We start from the raw sequence: 14,177 nt of genomic DNA on the forward strand, positions 1-14,177 counted from the left end.
CAGTCCGTCAACTTCACATTGCAGCACGTCATCGTGATCGACGCGTCCGTCGTCATCCAAGTCAATTCTTGCCCGCAGGATTAATTGGCCCCTCCGAAACTAGTTTGGCAGGAAGGATCGCCAGCCGTAAGGAAGCAGGGATTTGTTTTACGGCTTGCCGGACAGCTTTATGACGTCGTATAGCGATTCGATTTACAGCCTTCGACATAAAAGCGTGCCGTCCTCTGGAACGAATTGGAAAAATCGCTTGATTACTTTTCACGATAGGTGCAGACGCACGGGAAATCGCGGAAAGCTGGATCCTTTCGTTTTTCCTCGCTGGCTGGTGTTCTCATCGTGAAGGAACAGAGATATACGCGAGATTGAGGTGTGCACGACACGAGCGCAGAACTCGGCGTATCAGTATTCATTCGGCGAAATTATTCATCGACTTTTATACAAAGAGAGAGGACACCACGCGGCTCGGAAATCACCTCATCCTGGGAAAAACCGAAGGAGCCGAGTGCTTCACGCGCGGCAAGCATAAGAAGCGATTCATTCCCATCGATTACACGTGCGTGCAAACGAACGATCAATACCGGGACACGTTCGATCGATCGCGTATTCCGCGCGCGTTCTCCATCGCATCGGTGTCCGAAATAAATTTTATCGCGGTTCAGCTCGCACCCGGATGATGAAATCCCGGCTGGTCCCGGGATGGTTGCGCTGGCCTTTGTGATATCGATATTAATCCGCAGGCTCAATGCTTTCGATGAAAGAAGTCAGAAATGCTATAACTGAGGAGACCGGATTTGGATCTCTGTCAGTCCGTCTCGATTTAACTGAAATTCCGTAAGATTAAGTTGATATCTATTGGAATGCGCTAAGATAGTATGTAACTCGCTGGGCTCTCTGTCGGGCTATGGCTTTCCAGAAATGTGGCAGCAATCTTGGGCACAGGCAGGAATTAAAGCCGTCTCCTACCGTTCACCTGTCGCGCGCGCGTCCAGAGCTATACACCTGCTACGTAATCACATCGTCCCGACACCATCTGCCTTTCAAGGTTTCGATATCCGATGCGGTGGATAAAAATGAAAACGCAGTAGTCGAAAACTGTGCCAAAGATATCTACTAGCTGAAGTAATTCCTGAATGTGTTTTGTGCCACTTTTCGCGTTCTCCAACAGTCTGGAATGCTGAAAATACTGAAGACTTTCAAAGAGACGAAGAACGTCGAAGTATTTCCTGCCCCGTATAATGTTCGAATCAGTGAGACACGTCATTGTCCAAGCTGATTAAAGAATCTTGCAGGCATTGTCGATGGAGTTTTGTTGAAGTTGCACGCAAATAAATGGATAATAACTCGTATGCTATTCAGGTCTTGTGCCACGTAAGGTGTGCTACGTGCTGGCATGCGAATATTGTCGAAATGTCCTGGGGAATCCCGTATGAGAAAGAAAGATCTCTTTCGACAGATACTGAAGTAATAAAATTGCATCAAATTGAAATCACAAATAATATTCCATGTTAGACACATTGCATTTCATCCGATTAAGATACATAATATGAGAGAGATAATTAAAAATTTCTGCAAATTTTTCGATAAATAATTAATAAATTTGTTTTTTTATCTACTCACCAATGCTGCTTCTTCAATCAATTTTATAATATAATTTCTTCTGTGCAATGAAAAAGTACAAAAACCTATTTCGATAAGCAAATTTCTTCTTTATTGATCATCGCTAAAGTAGTCTTGATACCTGAGTCAGATACTTGCAGGCAACGATTAGACTGGCACCTAGTAGACAGTATTTCTGCGGTCGAGCTGTTGCAGGCAGCCGTTGCTAAGTGGCGCTCGCAAGTCTCCAGCATCCCGGTTGTCCTCACATAACCGTGTAATTGCGTGCGATTTGCGTAGTTCTTTTCGGTTAAAGTTAATAAAAATGGGAAACACCGCGGCGAAAGTAGAGTCCAAGCCAGAGGAGCAGAAGAAGCTAAAGCCTTGCTGCGCTTGTCCTGAAACGAAGAAAGCGAGAGACGCATGGTTAGTAAATTATGAATTGCATATTTCGAAATAGTTGTGCTGGTTGAATCATCTTGTCACGTGTCAATAAAAATAGTTTCTTCATCTTTTGTACATGACTGTCATTGCACATGACAGCGATTGCATTTCTGCTGAAATTATCGATACATGTATGAAATCAATAAAGAAGATTGAATTTCTTCATTGACATTTATGTAGTTGTCTGATATCGTAAGATCACGTTTGATGTTTCCAGTATCATAGAAAATGGCGAAGAAAATTGCGGCGACCTTATAGAGGCACATAAAGCTTGTATGCGATCAATGGGATTTAAGATATAAAGTGCACGAAAGTGATCCCTCGTTACTAGAGAGACTTTTGATAAACCAAAGACCATACTCTCTGCGAAGAACTCTGCGAGTGGTTGTAGGCATCTACATGCCTGTGTACATATATCTCTCTGTGAATCGATATTCTTAGCTATAATGAGAGCTAAAAAGCAAGTGATGATTCTCTCCAAGTGAGAGTTTAGTACATTAATTTAATGACTTTCATTTCATTTCGAACATGCTTCGAAGAGCACTGTACATAACAATGATCGCTCAGGAAAAATAAAGTTCGCAATAAGTTTTCCAGTGAGACTTGTTTCACTTTACCTTTCCCAGGTCTTTCCTTTCACTTAATTTTCTTCTTCATAGTCATCAGTCATTCTGCTCATTTCTTTCTGCTTTCTGAAGCAATAGTTTTTGTTATCTTCGACTTCTGCGACCTCATAGCAGGGAACGAGAGTAAAAAAGAAAGCGTATTGGGAATTCTAACAAAGCATATATTTTAATTTGATGTGTGGCTAATGCGAAGGTTTTACTCCTGCATAACAATTCCACAGCTTGGTTTCCCTGAACACTCCAAATAATGAACAGATTCTTAAGTCGACATATATGGCGAAATCCAGTACTGTAATAATGACTCGTCGTCGTCCGACGATTTTTGCAATTAGTATCTCAGATATCTCAGTAACGTTATTGCGACGTGGTCCTACTGGGCTGAAAGACAAAACTTACATTCGACTGTGGTGCACCATAAATATCGAAGCTATAAAACAACGAACGTGGCGCCCGCGGGCGCCGCGTCCACATCTCTCGAATGGTCGCAAATATATTCTTTAACTATAATAAATAGATCTTAGATATATATATATATATATATATATATATATATATATATATCAGTACAATTTATGAAATATTTGATAATAATAAGAACTTTTACTAATCGTCACGTAACTCTTGCGTCCAGTGTATAATACAAATAACAAATAAATGGACTCTTTTTTTGTTTCTCTTCTTCAACTATCTTCTCGTTCACAGCATCGCGTTTGGACTTACGAGCTAGACATAAGTAGCCTAAGAGTCGATTGGATAATTAAATAGAATATCTGTAATTAATACGAAAGTAGTTGTACTTTATGTGTGGGCAAGTGAAGTACGATATAACGGAGAGTGTGCAGATGTGTATAATACGTGTGTGTGTGTGTGTGTGTGTGTGTGTGTGTGTGTGTGTGTATAATATAATATATATGTATATATAATATATATGAAAATGCGACTTTTAGTCACTTTTGCAGACACTCCAGACTCTCCTTTCACATAGAAGCGCTTTTAGCAATGAAAATGCGTCAAAGAATATCTCTCGTATTATTATATAAAATTTGTCGTAATGTATATTTTATACCATATGTGTAGCTCTCGGCACTTTTTATATTGACTAAAAGTCGACGACACTTTGATGGAAAATCCATGTCACAAATTGTGTAGAATGTGGAACGAGATAAGTGCTGGGAACACCGAGTTGATTCTGGAGCGTTTCCAAGAGTGCGTCCGGTTTTTCAGACGTATGTGTGTGATTAGCATCGTATTGATAACAGCATCACATCTACGAAAAAGTCTCGTTTTCCAAGCTCTGCCACGGCTTTTTCGGTGATGCAACCGATCGGCACAAGACGATTGGTCGACTAAGGGTTAGCACAGCCTGTTCGGTGCGACGAAAATTGAGCAGAACATTTTTGGACAAGAAATGACGATCGATTTTAACACTAACTTTCATCGGACATTTTGTTGTCTCAATCTGATAGTTGTCCCCGCAGAAATTCGCATGCACGTATCGGACGAGCACAAAAGTCTTGGCTCTTATCTAAAAGATTGACTTGCTGATGGTCTGCAACTGCAATATCGCAAAGATGACGATATTATTATTAAACGTGAATAACTCTCTTCGACTTGCTTTCATTAATTAAAATAACGAATATTGGATGAACAAGAAGAATATCTTATACTTTACGATTATTGAAGAAGCTCAAACTGGTAGAAAACGTGCAAAAGATGTACGAAGGCTGTTCTCCATCCGAGCGAAGCGCAAAAGGGTGGTTCGCAAACAAGTTTTCAATTTGATGATTTCGATCTTGGAAGACGAGCTACGTTCTGGGCAGATTAGACGAACGTTGGCGAAATATTATGGAAAATGAAGACAATATAATTATAATAAATAAAACGTCTCATTTAAGCCAATGGACTTTCCGACACGAAAAAGGACCAAGACTTTTGCATTCCTCGAATACAACGAATCTTCGATCTTCTCTGTTGTTGAAGATAAGGTCTTCCTGCGTTCGGAAAAGAGTTGCTCGAGCAGCAGTCCGTCGAGAGAACAGCTTCCCTTTTGATATTTGAAATGTCAGCTCCGCGCGGACACAACGATTCACAAGGAGTCAGTCCACCGTTAACGATTAGAGATGTAAGAATATATTGTTAAATAATACGATCTGCAACTACTACAATGGAATAAGTCTGTTAGTGGTAGAGAACATAGGATATCGCGGTCGCGTAATTTCAAGGATGCCGGATAAGATTGGTTTCAGGCAGTAGTCTATAGTCTTCGCGCGTAGCTCGATCGTTTCTCGAACCAGCAACTCTCACCTGTCTTGAGGCACGCGCATTGATCGTAATACCTTACTTTGCTGCAAACAGAAAACAAAGAATACGTAAAGTAAAGTGAGTTGAGTGCGTGCGCCATCAATAAGTAACGAGGCGTCTATATTTAGAGATTTAACGGTGTCTATATCACCTGGTACTGCGCTTCTGTGTCCATGGTACCGGTTACAGCCACAACTTGGTACTGTCTCGCCTTCATTGCTGCGGTGGACTTTCGTACGAGCCTCATCGCGCCGGTTGCGCTGCTCGTGCTGTTGAAATGCGCCATTTGCGCCGGGCTATGACTCGGATCCAGCACCAGCATGGTTATCGAGCCGTCCCTCAACTGCTCTACACCCATTATCGTTCTGCTGTGCCCTGAAAGCAACATTGGATCATGCGTCAGCGATACTTAAAGACGCGCAGAGTAAAACGCCTACCTTGATGCTGAAGGTAAAGGGGTGGTTTGAAGTCGTCACACCGTTGAAAGTACTGCATGACCCAGTTGAACAGCTCGGGGTGGCCGCCGTCCGCGCTGGTAGGTCTATGAAAGTCCACCAGCTGGCACCTGTACGAAGTCAGGGAGAGAAAAGTGTGCGTCGTATGATTTGGCGACCGGCCGAGATCATGGAACTTACTTTATCCTCAAACTAGACAGCAGCGTGAATACCTCCGTGGCGCCGATCCACTTCCTAGTGTTAACCAGTTTACCGCCGAGCTGCTCCGCACCCTGAATGTCAAAGCCCTGCGTCCACGCCCACTCGATCATCTTCTGCAGTCGTGAGATCGACGGCATGGAGCTGCGCAGCGGGTTCTCCGTGGAGCCGTTGCCACCGGCGCCGGAACTCCACGCCTTGTAAACTAGCTCGTTGTACCCTGTGTGCTGCAAGAGAGACGAGATTAACATCTGCATGTTCCTGTAGCCGCAACCCCAGCCCTTGTCGCCGTAAGTCGACGCGTAATGGTCCACGGTCGAACACATCCAGGTGTTCACTACGTTGCTGCAAGCCTGGCTGATGGCACATACTTTCGGGACCAGCCCTGCGAAGGGACGACCGTGAATAGTTTATACGGATAGCGGAAGCTAATGTTTCTTTCATATCAAATTGCCTTACCGCGTGTGCAAGAGCTGCCGTCGTCGATGCCGCTGCTCTCGGCGACCCTCAGCTCGATTTGCCTCTCGAAGAAGTCAGCCACCGACATTTCGCCCGCGTAAACAGCTCGCTGCATATTGGTGACGCTCTGCTCCCGGAAATTACCCTGATTGTCCATGCCGTACTGCGCCCGCAACATCTCAAACTCGCGTTGCTCACGCAGCTTCCGCACTTCTTTCTCTCTTCTCTCCATGTCCTTTGCGAGTAGCCTGTCGGTCGACACGTCCGGTGTCACGGGCGACGGCGTGCTCTTCTTGTTGAAATGCTCTTCGATGTGTGCCATTAGGTCGTCATTATTCTTAAATAATGTACTAAGACATACTGGACAGGCGGGCGTCGAGTCGCTGCCGACAGTAGCCACGTCGGACCGCGAGGCTGTCCCGTTCGCAGGGCTGTCGAAAATAAATCGCTTATTCTGTGTGCACCACGTGAATTTGCGGAGCCGCAAAAGTGCATGTCGCAATGTGAAATAAATATATCGCACCTTAGTATATCCTTGTGCTCGATATTCACGTGTAACTCAAGATCAGAAGAATTCGGAAAAGACGTAACGCAAAGAGGGCAGTTGAAGACTCCGTCCCGCGTCGGTGGTGATTCCGGCGGGAAGGACGGCGAGGTGAGATCAAAGTGTTGGCGATTGATATGCTCTTCCAGCCTCAGGGGGCTGTCGGAACTGTACGGGCACATCGGGCACTCCTGCACTGGAAGTTTCGGGGTGGCGTGCGAGCGCAACTGCAGATTTAGGCCAGAACGCAGTGGCGAACCTTGACCCGCTGCACCTTCCAACACTAGAAAAAGACAAGTCACGTGTTCACTTCTCGCAGTCTCGCGAATCAAATCAATCTGAATCTAAAGTTTTACCGGTATTCGCATTGTTGCTGTTGTTGTTATTGTTGTTATTATTCATGTTGGGATTCGCGATTTGAGCGTCGGATTTTCTCGACGAAAGCTGCTGCTGCTGCTGCTGCTGCTGCTGTTGCTGCTGCTGCTTGATACGTTGTCCCGCAGAATTTCCCCAGCCGTTCTGCAGATAAGGTGGTCGCAGGGACATGGACGGCGAGGGCGCCCGGCACTCGTCGCGCCTGTTGTGCTCCTCCATCAGCGAGTCGTCGTCGATGAACGCCATCATATCGTTTTCCGGAGTGCTGTACAAACACGTAATCAATCATGAGACTGTTGATCCATAATACCACGATATGATCCGCGATCGGTAGTTCAGAGTATCGATCGCTGTTTACACACAAGTTTAAACGTGAATATCACATCTGCTTCTTCGGTGCTCGTCGCACGACCGAGCGGATCCGGTTTTGCCGACAATTGTACGAATCCCTTGGAAATCTCCCTCCTTGATTCAACAGAATGAGTTCCCTAGCTTTTTTTCAAATCTATGCGAGTGCACCTGGACGCGCTCGATCGTAAATGAGGGTCGGAAAACGCTTTGGTTCGACTGTATGTCTTTTACATTTTACATTTCATAATTGGATGTGTATTTATTCAAGCTTTTTGAATGAATACAAAAATACATAACTTTTGATTTATTCCATTTTGGAATAAATTTCTTTCAACTCGTATTAATCTATTTAATTTATTAGTACTATTTTGCGCTCTTTAATGCGGAGTAGAAGCGAATAACGATCTATTTCTATAAAAAAGCAGTCGCGCAGAAGTCGAGTAAAACTGGATAGTGAAAAGTGATTGCCGTTGAGAAGAATAATTGCAAGATTAATACGAGTTAAAAGAGGAATTCTTTTCTATTCCACTTCGCTGCGATATTATCGTAGAGATGCGAAGAAATGCAGTGTAAAGTCTAAAAGAAGTACGTCTATGAATAATATCTGTCCGTCGAGAGAGCGTACCTCGGGGTCAGGTAATCCAGGTGAGCGCTGTTGACGTGGACCAGCATCTCTGTGGGCGAGATCTCGCCTAAATCGCAGAAGGGGCAGTTGGCGGCACCCTGGAGGTGATACTGCACCATGTGCGAGCGCATCTCCTCGTCGTTGAAGCCTTCCAGGCCGCAGATCTCGCATGTGTAATTCATCTCCGGTGGTTTGCTGGACGCCATTTTCAGCGTATCCGAGGTAGCGGCCTTCCCGATCCTTCGTCAGAATATTAATATAATTTAATCGTCCGAATTAAACAAGAGCATTGATGTCAAGCCCACCGCCGCGGCGGTCATAAAATTAATATCGACTGTCCGAGAACGTGAATAGACGGGATTAGCAGCAAGTTTGTAAATAGTAAAAGGATGTTGACGGAGTAACGTAATCTTTACGCAAATACCATTTGCCAGCATTTGCTCGCAAATCGGAAGCTCTTATTGTTAGATTATCAGATTAATCATATTGAGATCAGTAATGTTAATGAATCACTATAGAAATATGTATACATACCTTGTATAGAAATTAATAATTTATTGCATTTGCAATAATGATATTTCCAATATTATAACTTGAAATTGAAATCAAAATCCAATAAAATTATTTAACTAGGTTTGGTCTCCTTAATTTTGTCTATTATTTATTTTACACATTTCTATATTTTTAAGATAGTGTATCGCGAAAGAGAAACTAGATGGAAAATGTTTTCGAATTCCGAAGGAAGATTCTTTTTACGATTAAACGCTCGTGACGAGCACGAGGATGACATCGCAAATTCTGACTAATTTGTAGATACATTATGACACTTGGATTAACACACGTGGATATTTCACGGCAGATAATTTGACGTTGCGTCTGCGATTTCAATTAACTTCCTCCGGCAATCGATATGAGTTCAGGATAGTATTATGCAACGAGTGAATCCGCGATTTCTGGGCCACTCGCTTATATCATCCAGAATCGCGACAAATCAATTTTAATCAGTTAATCTAATACAATCTCATTGATTGAATCTGCTTTTCTACATAGATAAAATTTTAGTTTGAATTTAATAAAAGGATTCAATTTGCGAGAAAGGAACGGGGCACACACTAATCTCGATATGACTCTCCACATTCTACACTATCGGTATAATTCAATTCCGGAAGCACTCTCGCCAAAGCTCGTTTTAATTAAATTTTGACGATATTTTGAAAGATCCTTTTTCTTGATCCTTGCGGGCAAACAAGCATTCGAATAATTTCACCGTGGCGATGTCGCTCGACATTTCCCTTTTCTCGTGGGAAATCGAACCAGGTGCATCCTTTTGCGCGACCGTGAAGTTGCGATGGCAATATAGCAACTATGCAGCGGGAGCATCTGTCCTAAAGAGATGTCTTTCCGGATCTTTATTTCTCGTCAGAGTCACAAAGTTTAACGGCGATCAAATGCGTTATATTTTAGCGTGTCCGTTGCTTCGTCAGTCGAAGCGAATTTGTCAGAATGTGTTTTGCTGCAAGCACCATTTGCATCCGTCAGTCGAACCTTGCACCTGCAAATGTGACTTCTCTCACCTCGGCGATTTCACCCTCACAGACTCGACTATCAGCCGTATTTAATGCCGCCGTATCGCGACGTTGGGGTGGCGAGTCAATCAATGGACTCTCGCCAACCGAAGGCCAGCAGGAAGTCTGTGAGAGTCCATAATTTTTTTCCCGCGACGGAGAGAACACCGTTTCGCGATTAGAAGCGTCGTCGAGGGTGACGACGATGACGACGACGACGACGACAACGATGACACGCGCGTAACGTCGCTGCTGGTGGAGGGAGAGTCGCGTCGCGATTCTTTTTATTTGCTCGCCCTCGACGAAACTAGGCCACCGAGTGACTCGCGCGAGAAAACGGTCGCTGCCGGGTTGGGTTGACCCATTTTCGAGCCTCTCTCTCGAGTACGCGTGCACTCGGAAGTCGCTCGTCCGCCTCGTTCGCTTCCTACTTGCCTTCCTTTCTTCCTTCCTCTCTTTCTTCCTCCCTTCTTCGCGGCACTCTTTCAATAATCGCTCACCTGTCCGCTCACTCACTCACCGAACTGTCGGATCGATCATTCGCGCTCTCCTCGTGGTAGGCCCTCGCTCTTGACCCGCGGAAGCGGGATCACCGGTCACCCTAACGCGCCACTCCGTTCTCCATATGACGGGTATCACGGTCGTTTCGTCCGGACGAATTTACGACTCGCTTTTCCTTGCGCGAAGAGTGCCCGCCGCCCGCCGCTGTCACCCCGTGACAGTGTGTCCGCTGATCGCACCAGTCGCTCCGACGCCACCCCTAACGATGCTCGAAGCGCCACTCTTCACCCTCTTAAAACACTGTCGGTAACACGGGTTGTTTCACGAGAGATGACTTGTAAGAATGCCAACATGTGGTACCCGCGACGATATCGATCATATAATTGTATAAAAATAAAAATCTGAAAATAATTTTACAAATATCTTAGTTAATCGATTATAATGCACCACAATTTCTCCAATAATGGGGAAATATGTAGAGAAAAAATCACGATATATTAAAATACGCTTGCTGATATATTTCTAGAGGTCCAAACTGGATTCTGAATCTTAACTACCCTCTTCACGTCACTTGATCCTTCGGTAAAAGACACGCGAGATGAGTGACCGAGAGTTTGCTCGCGCTTCTTCCGAACTCTTTCGACAAGAGGACAATTACAACGGGATAAACGGTACCGCGCACTTGTGCACTGTGATCTCCGGTACCAAGAAAGGCGCGCTCATTATCGTGCGTTCCAATTCTTCTAATCGCTCTCGCATTGTCTTTCCACGCCCGAGCTTTCCATAATGACAAGTCGGCGCGTAAGAGAAGGGCCGCGTGACGGCGTGCATTATCCAAATTGCAGAATGCAACGCGCGAGCCGCCGTTGGTAGATCCGCATGGTTGGCGCGTCGCCCGAACGCGGCACCCTTAGTTTTCGCGGACGCAACCGTCGCGCTGACGCCTCGCGAACGAGCGATGCATCGTGATGGATGCGAAACGTGAATCAATGCTCGGGATTCCGCTCGCGATCGCAACGTGCGACAAATTCGCACGAGGAATTCAATTTCTCACGGTTCACTCGCTCGTCGACCGTCCGCTCGTTGACGCTCGCGCCGACAACCCCAGCTCGTGCCTCAGCAGCCTCATTGACATGCAGCCGACGACTGGTGCAGGATATGAGCGTTCAGCGAACCGTTTGCTCCTTTCTCCCTGGTGTCAGTCCGTCTTTCCCGTCCTGAAAAATAAATGAGTTGGAATTGCTCAAGAAGAATTCGTGTTGGCTCGATTTCCTGTGAAATCGAACGTCGAATTTTAGATCGCGACGTAACTTCTTGGAGAGTACCACCGAATAAATGTTTAATCATTTTTTAAGTTGCTAAAATTTTTATGAGGTTCTTATTACTGTTTTTTCATCGTGCGTTTTATTATTTCGTTTGCATGGTGAACGCCGTGATAATCGTCCGCGGGCTTTGCCTTTGGTTCACGATAAATCAAAATTCGCATCTCGCTCGTCTCGTCCACTGAATGCATACGACGCCGTCCAATTAGCCGACGTCTGCACGAGATAATTAATAACCATTCTGAGTACTTGAGCGAGTTAAACCAAGTCCGGCGGAGATCGCGCTGCCGGACTGTGTTCCTGGTATTAGGTCGCTCCGATACAAAGAACCTCATCGAGAGGATGTTGGTCCGGCGAGAATAAATAGACGCACGACGAGAGCAACGTGACGAAACGACGATGCATCTGTACAATGCCTGAAAAATGTTGTCCAGGCTTTAAATGTTAAGACAATAATTTTACGCTCGAAATTGTATCTCGCAAATTACCTGCTCACCGTATCCTCCCGCACGGGAATAAAGATCCTGATGGTACTTGGATCCAAGGTTAAACCGGTATGCACTTGTGGCAACTCCGATCACGTTTTTCGGCCATTCGGCGATCGGCAAAACTGGTTTCCCCGGAATTGGCATTCGCGAGAGGATTTTTGGCAGGACGCTCGAATCTCAGGTGGATAATTGAAATACATCCTCGGATCCTCTCTCTTTCTCAGATGTCTCTATCAAGGTGATAACGTATGCGAGAATCCGTGAAATTTCGATGAGCTCGAACAGTCAGACGATCACACGTCGAATTCCCGAAAACAGATGTTTCAGCCGATAGTCTTGAAGGCCGTCATTAGATCCGTAATTTACACAAGCGGAAAAAATTAGTAGCAGTAATTTTTGCCATGATTGTCGGTCTGTCGCGATTTAATGGCCAATTAAATCGTTTAATTTTGAGCAGACACCGTGGGATCGCCCGAGGGATCGCTCACATTCTTGCATGCGTCGATCGTTGATCGACGCGAGCAGGCCCGCTGATTTGTACGCTGTTATTCATCGTTAATTATCTATGCGCGACAGATAGCAGTGGATGTACTCAGATAAGGCATGGAGGTCCATCGTGCTGCGGTCCAGCAACGTTTGAATATTTATACGATCGTTCGCGATTAACATAGCGGACGTGTCTCGGACGGAGAACTTCGATCGCGGAACTGGTCGCGCGTTTGCTTTACACGGCTGCTGGAGAGCGGACTTTAGACGCTGCAGTCATCTCTTACCATCTTCGAATCCCGGAAAGATGAAGAGTGATTCGAAAGAATGCTTGAATGTTAAACAGTACCAAGAATACGCTCGATATTATTCTCTGCGTACACTGTGTACGTCTATGAAAAATGTCCTTGTTACGAGGATAATTGAACGGTATTATGCAAAGGTGTGTAACCAACAAGATCACCACGAAGATGGAGAGAGATGAGTTGGCGGTATAAAACCGTATTTTAAACTTAATTTACTTGAAATTAGTACCTGCTGGGTTAATTCATTTTTTACGCAATAGCCGCCAATTGTGCAACGCATGCAAATGACACACCGTGCTGTTGTTATTTATATCGGCAGCAGAATAACGGCCTTTCTTTAAAGGGACCGAGCGGGAGCAATAGAGACAGAAGGAGACGAGATTAAGTGGAGAGAAAGGGAGAAGGATAGCGACGACCGGGAGAGAAAGAGAGACAAAGATACCGGGAACCGGTCGTCCGCTGCCCACGTGCGGATTGAAGGCGATTTATCGATGGAATAAATTAATAAATTACAAACGTTCCGAGGGAATCCGCTCCGATCAGTCAATCAAATATCCGGAGACGACGGCGAACGCGTTTTCGGATACCCGTTGGCTGCTACGAGATATCGATAAAAAATGGATGATCCTCCAATCTCCGACCGCGTGATAAATCAGGCAGCTCGGAGAAACGCGAGCTATGCGGTTCGACAAAATCTTGCCACAATATTTAATTGAGTCGTTCCCGTTCTCTCAAATGCAACGATACGACGATGGATTTGTTCGGTTAATTAATAATCTTGTCACAGGAATACGTTACAAATAATAATGGCAATAATCGTATCTCACGGACATAACACATTCGTGCACAGACACTTTACACGATCGACGTCCATAAGCGCACAGATTACGAGCGTAGGAGGTCGTCTGCAGCATCGATGCCGAGTATCAGAAATGTATTACGGAGACTTACTTCGCGTCGTATCGTCGCGTTATCGGCGGAAGTCCCTGGGTTATCGGGTTCTCTCCTTCTCGGAATACGATGCCACTCGAAACCATGGGGTAATGGGCCGCAACGACATTAGATTTATGACCGCGGACTGATTTTCGTCTGACCTGTCGGTCCCGGGATGAGCGAGTACTTGAAGAAGAGACGCTGCTGCAGTTGGAGAATGAGTGCACGGTCAAGTGGTCCATTACGCGCTCTCTCGCGTCTCTACCAATTCGTATCTTCCGTCCGTATCTTCCTGAGTGCGCGCCCTCCGAGAAAACTCTCGATAGATTGGACCTGAAAAAACGAACGCATCAAATCTTTCAATCATGCGTTTATTATCTCCCAACTCCTATTTCCGATTTCTTAAAAGTCAAAAAATTGAAGAAAAAGAAGAAAATGTACTAGACATCTCGTTCTCTATCATAAAACTAATTTTACGGGAAGAGAAACGTTCGTATCTAAACGCACTTCTCTATTTGCGCACGTAACAAAGAGCTGCCAGAACGTGCGATTAAGGGATGATGGGGAAAAATACGTGTGGGTACCCCGAAGATGTCACAATAG

At 45.1% G+C, this 14,177-nt stretch overlaps 2 protein-coding genes across 8 annotated transcripts; one reads left to right on the top strand and one right to left on the bottom strand.

Annotated features, from left to right (window-relative positions):
* Positions 1-1,831: 1,831 nt before the first annotated feature.
* Positions 1,832-2,640, top strand: LOC105274975 (cytochrome c oxidase copper chaperone). Its single transcript, XM_011331504.3, has 2 exons — positions 1,832-2,022; positions 2,258-2,640. Exons 1-2 carry the CDS (start codon positions 1,922-1,924, stop codon positions 2,340-2,342), a joined length of 186 nt encoding a protein of 61 aa, XP_011329806.1. The 5' UTR covers positions 1,832-1,921; the 3' UTR covers positions 2,343-2,640.
* Positions 2,641-2,806: 166 nt separating this feature from the next.
* On the bottom strand, positions 2,807-10,314 carry LOC105274976 (zinc finger-containing ubiquitin peptidase 1). Of its 7 annotated transcripts, none has more exons than XR_003406455.1 (10): positions 10,060-10,079; positions 7,975-8,214; positions 6,980-7,263; positions 6,603-6,906; positions 6,080-6,510; positions 5,603-6,005; positions 5,405-5,532; positions 5,119-5,342; positions 4,339-5,011; positions 2,807-4,221 (listed from the first exon to the last, which is right to left on the bottom strand). XR_003406455.1 is itself a non-coding variant. In XM_020030262.2 (9 exons), the coding sequence occupies exons 1-9, from the start codon at positions 10,077-10,079 to the stop codon at positions 4,967-4,969; spliced, it is 2,079 nt and encodes a 692-aa protein (XP_019885821.1). In that variant the 5' UTR covers positions 10,080-10,310; the 3' UTR covers positions 2,807-4,966. The 7 variants fall into 7 exon arrangements, 1 of the variants encoding a protein (XP_019885821.1); XR_003406456.1 differs by having other exon boundaries at positions 4,334-5,011; XR_003406460.1 differs by having other exon boundaries at positions 2,807-3,044; positions 4,099-5,011.
* Positions 10,315-14,177: the final 3,863 nt, after the last annotated feature.

The sequence above is a fragment of the Ooceraea biroi genome, chromosome 1, assembly GCF_003672135.1.
Source record: "Ooceraea biroi isolate clonal line C1 chromosome 1, Obir_v5.4, whole genome shotgun sequence".
In the NCBI taxonomy this organism is placed as follows: domain Eukaryota; kingdom Metazoa; phylum Arthropoda; class Insecta; order Hymenoptera; family Formicidae; genus Ooceraea; species Ooceraea biroi.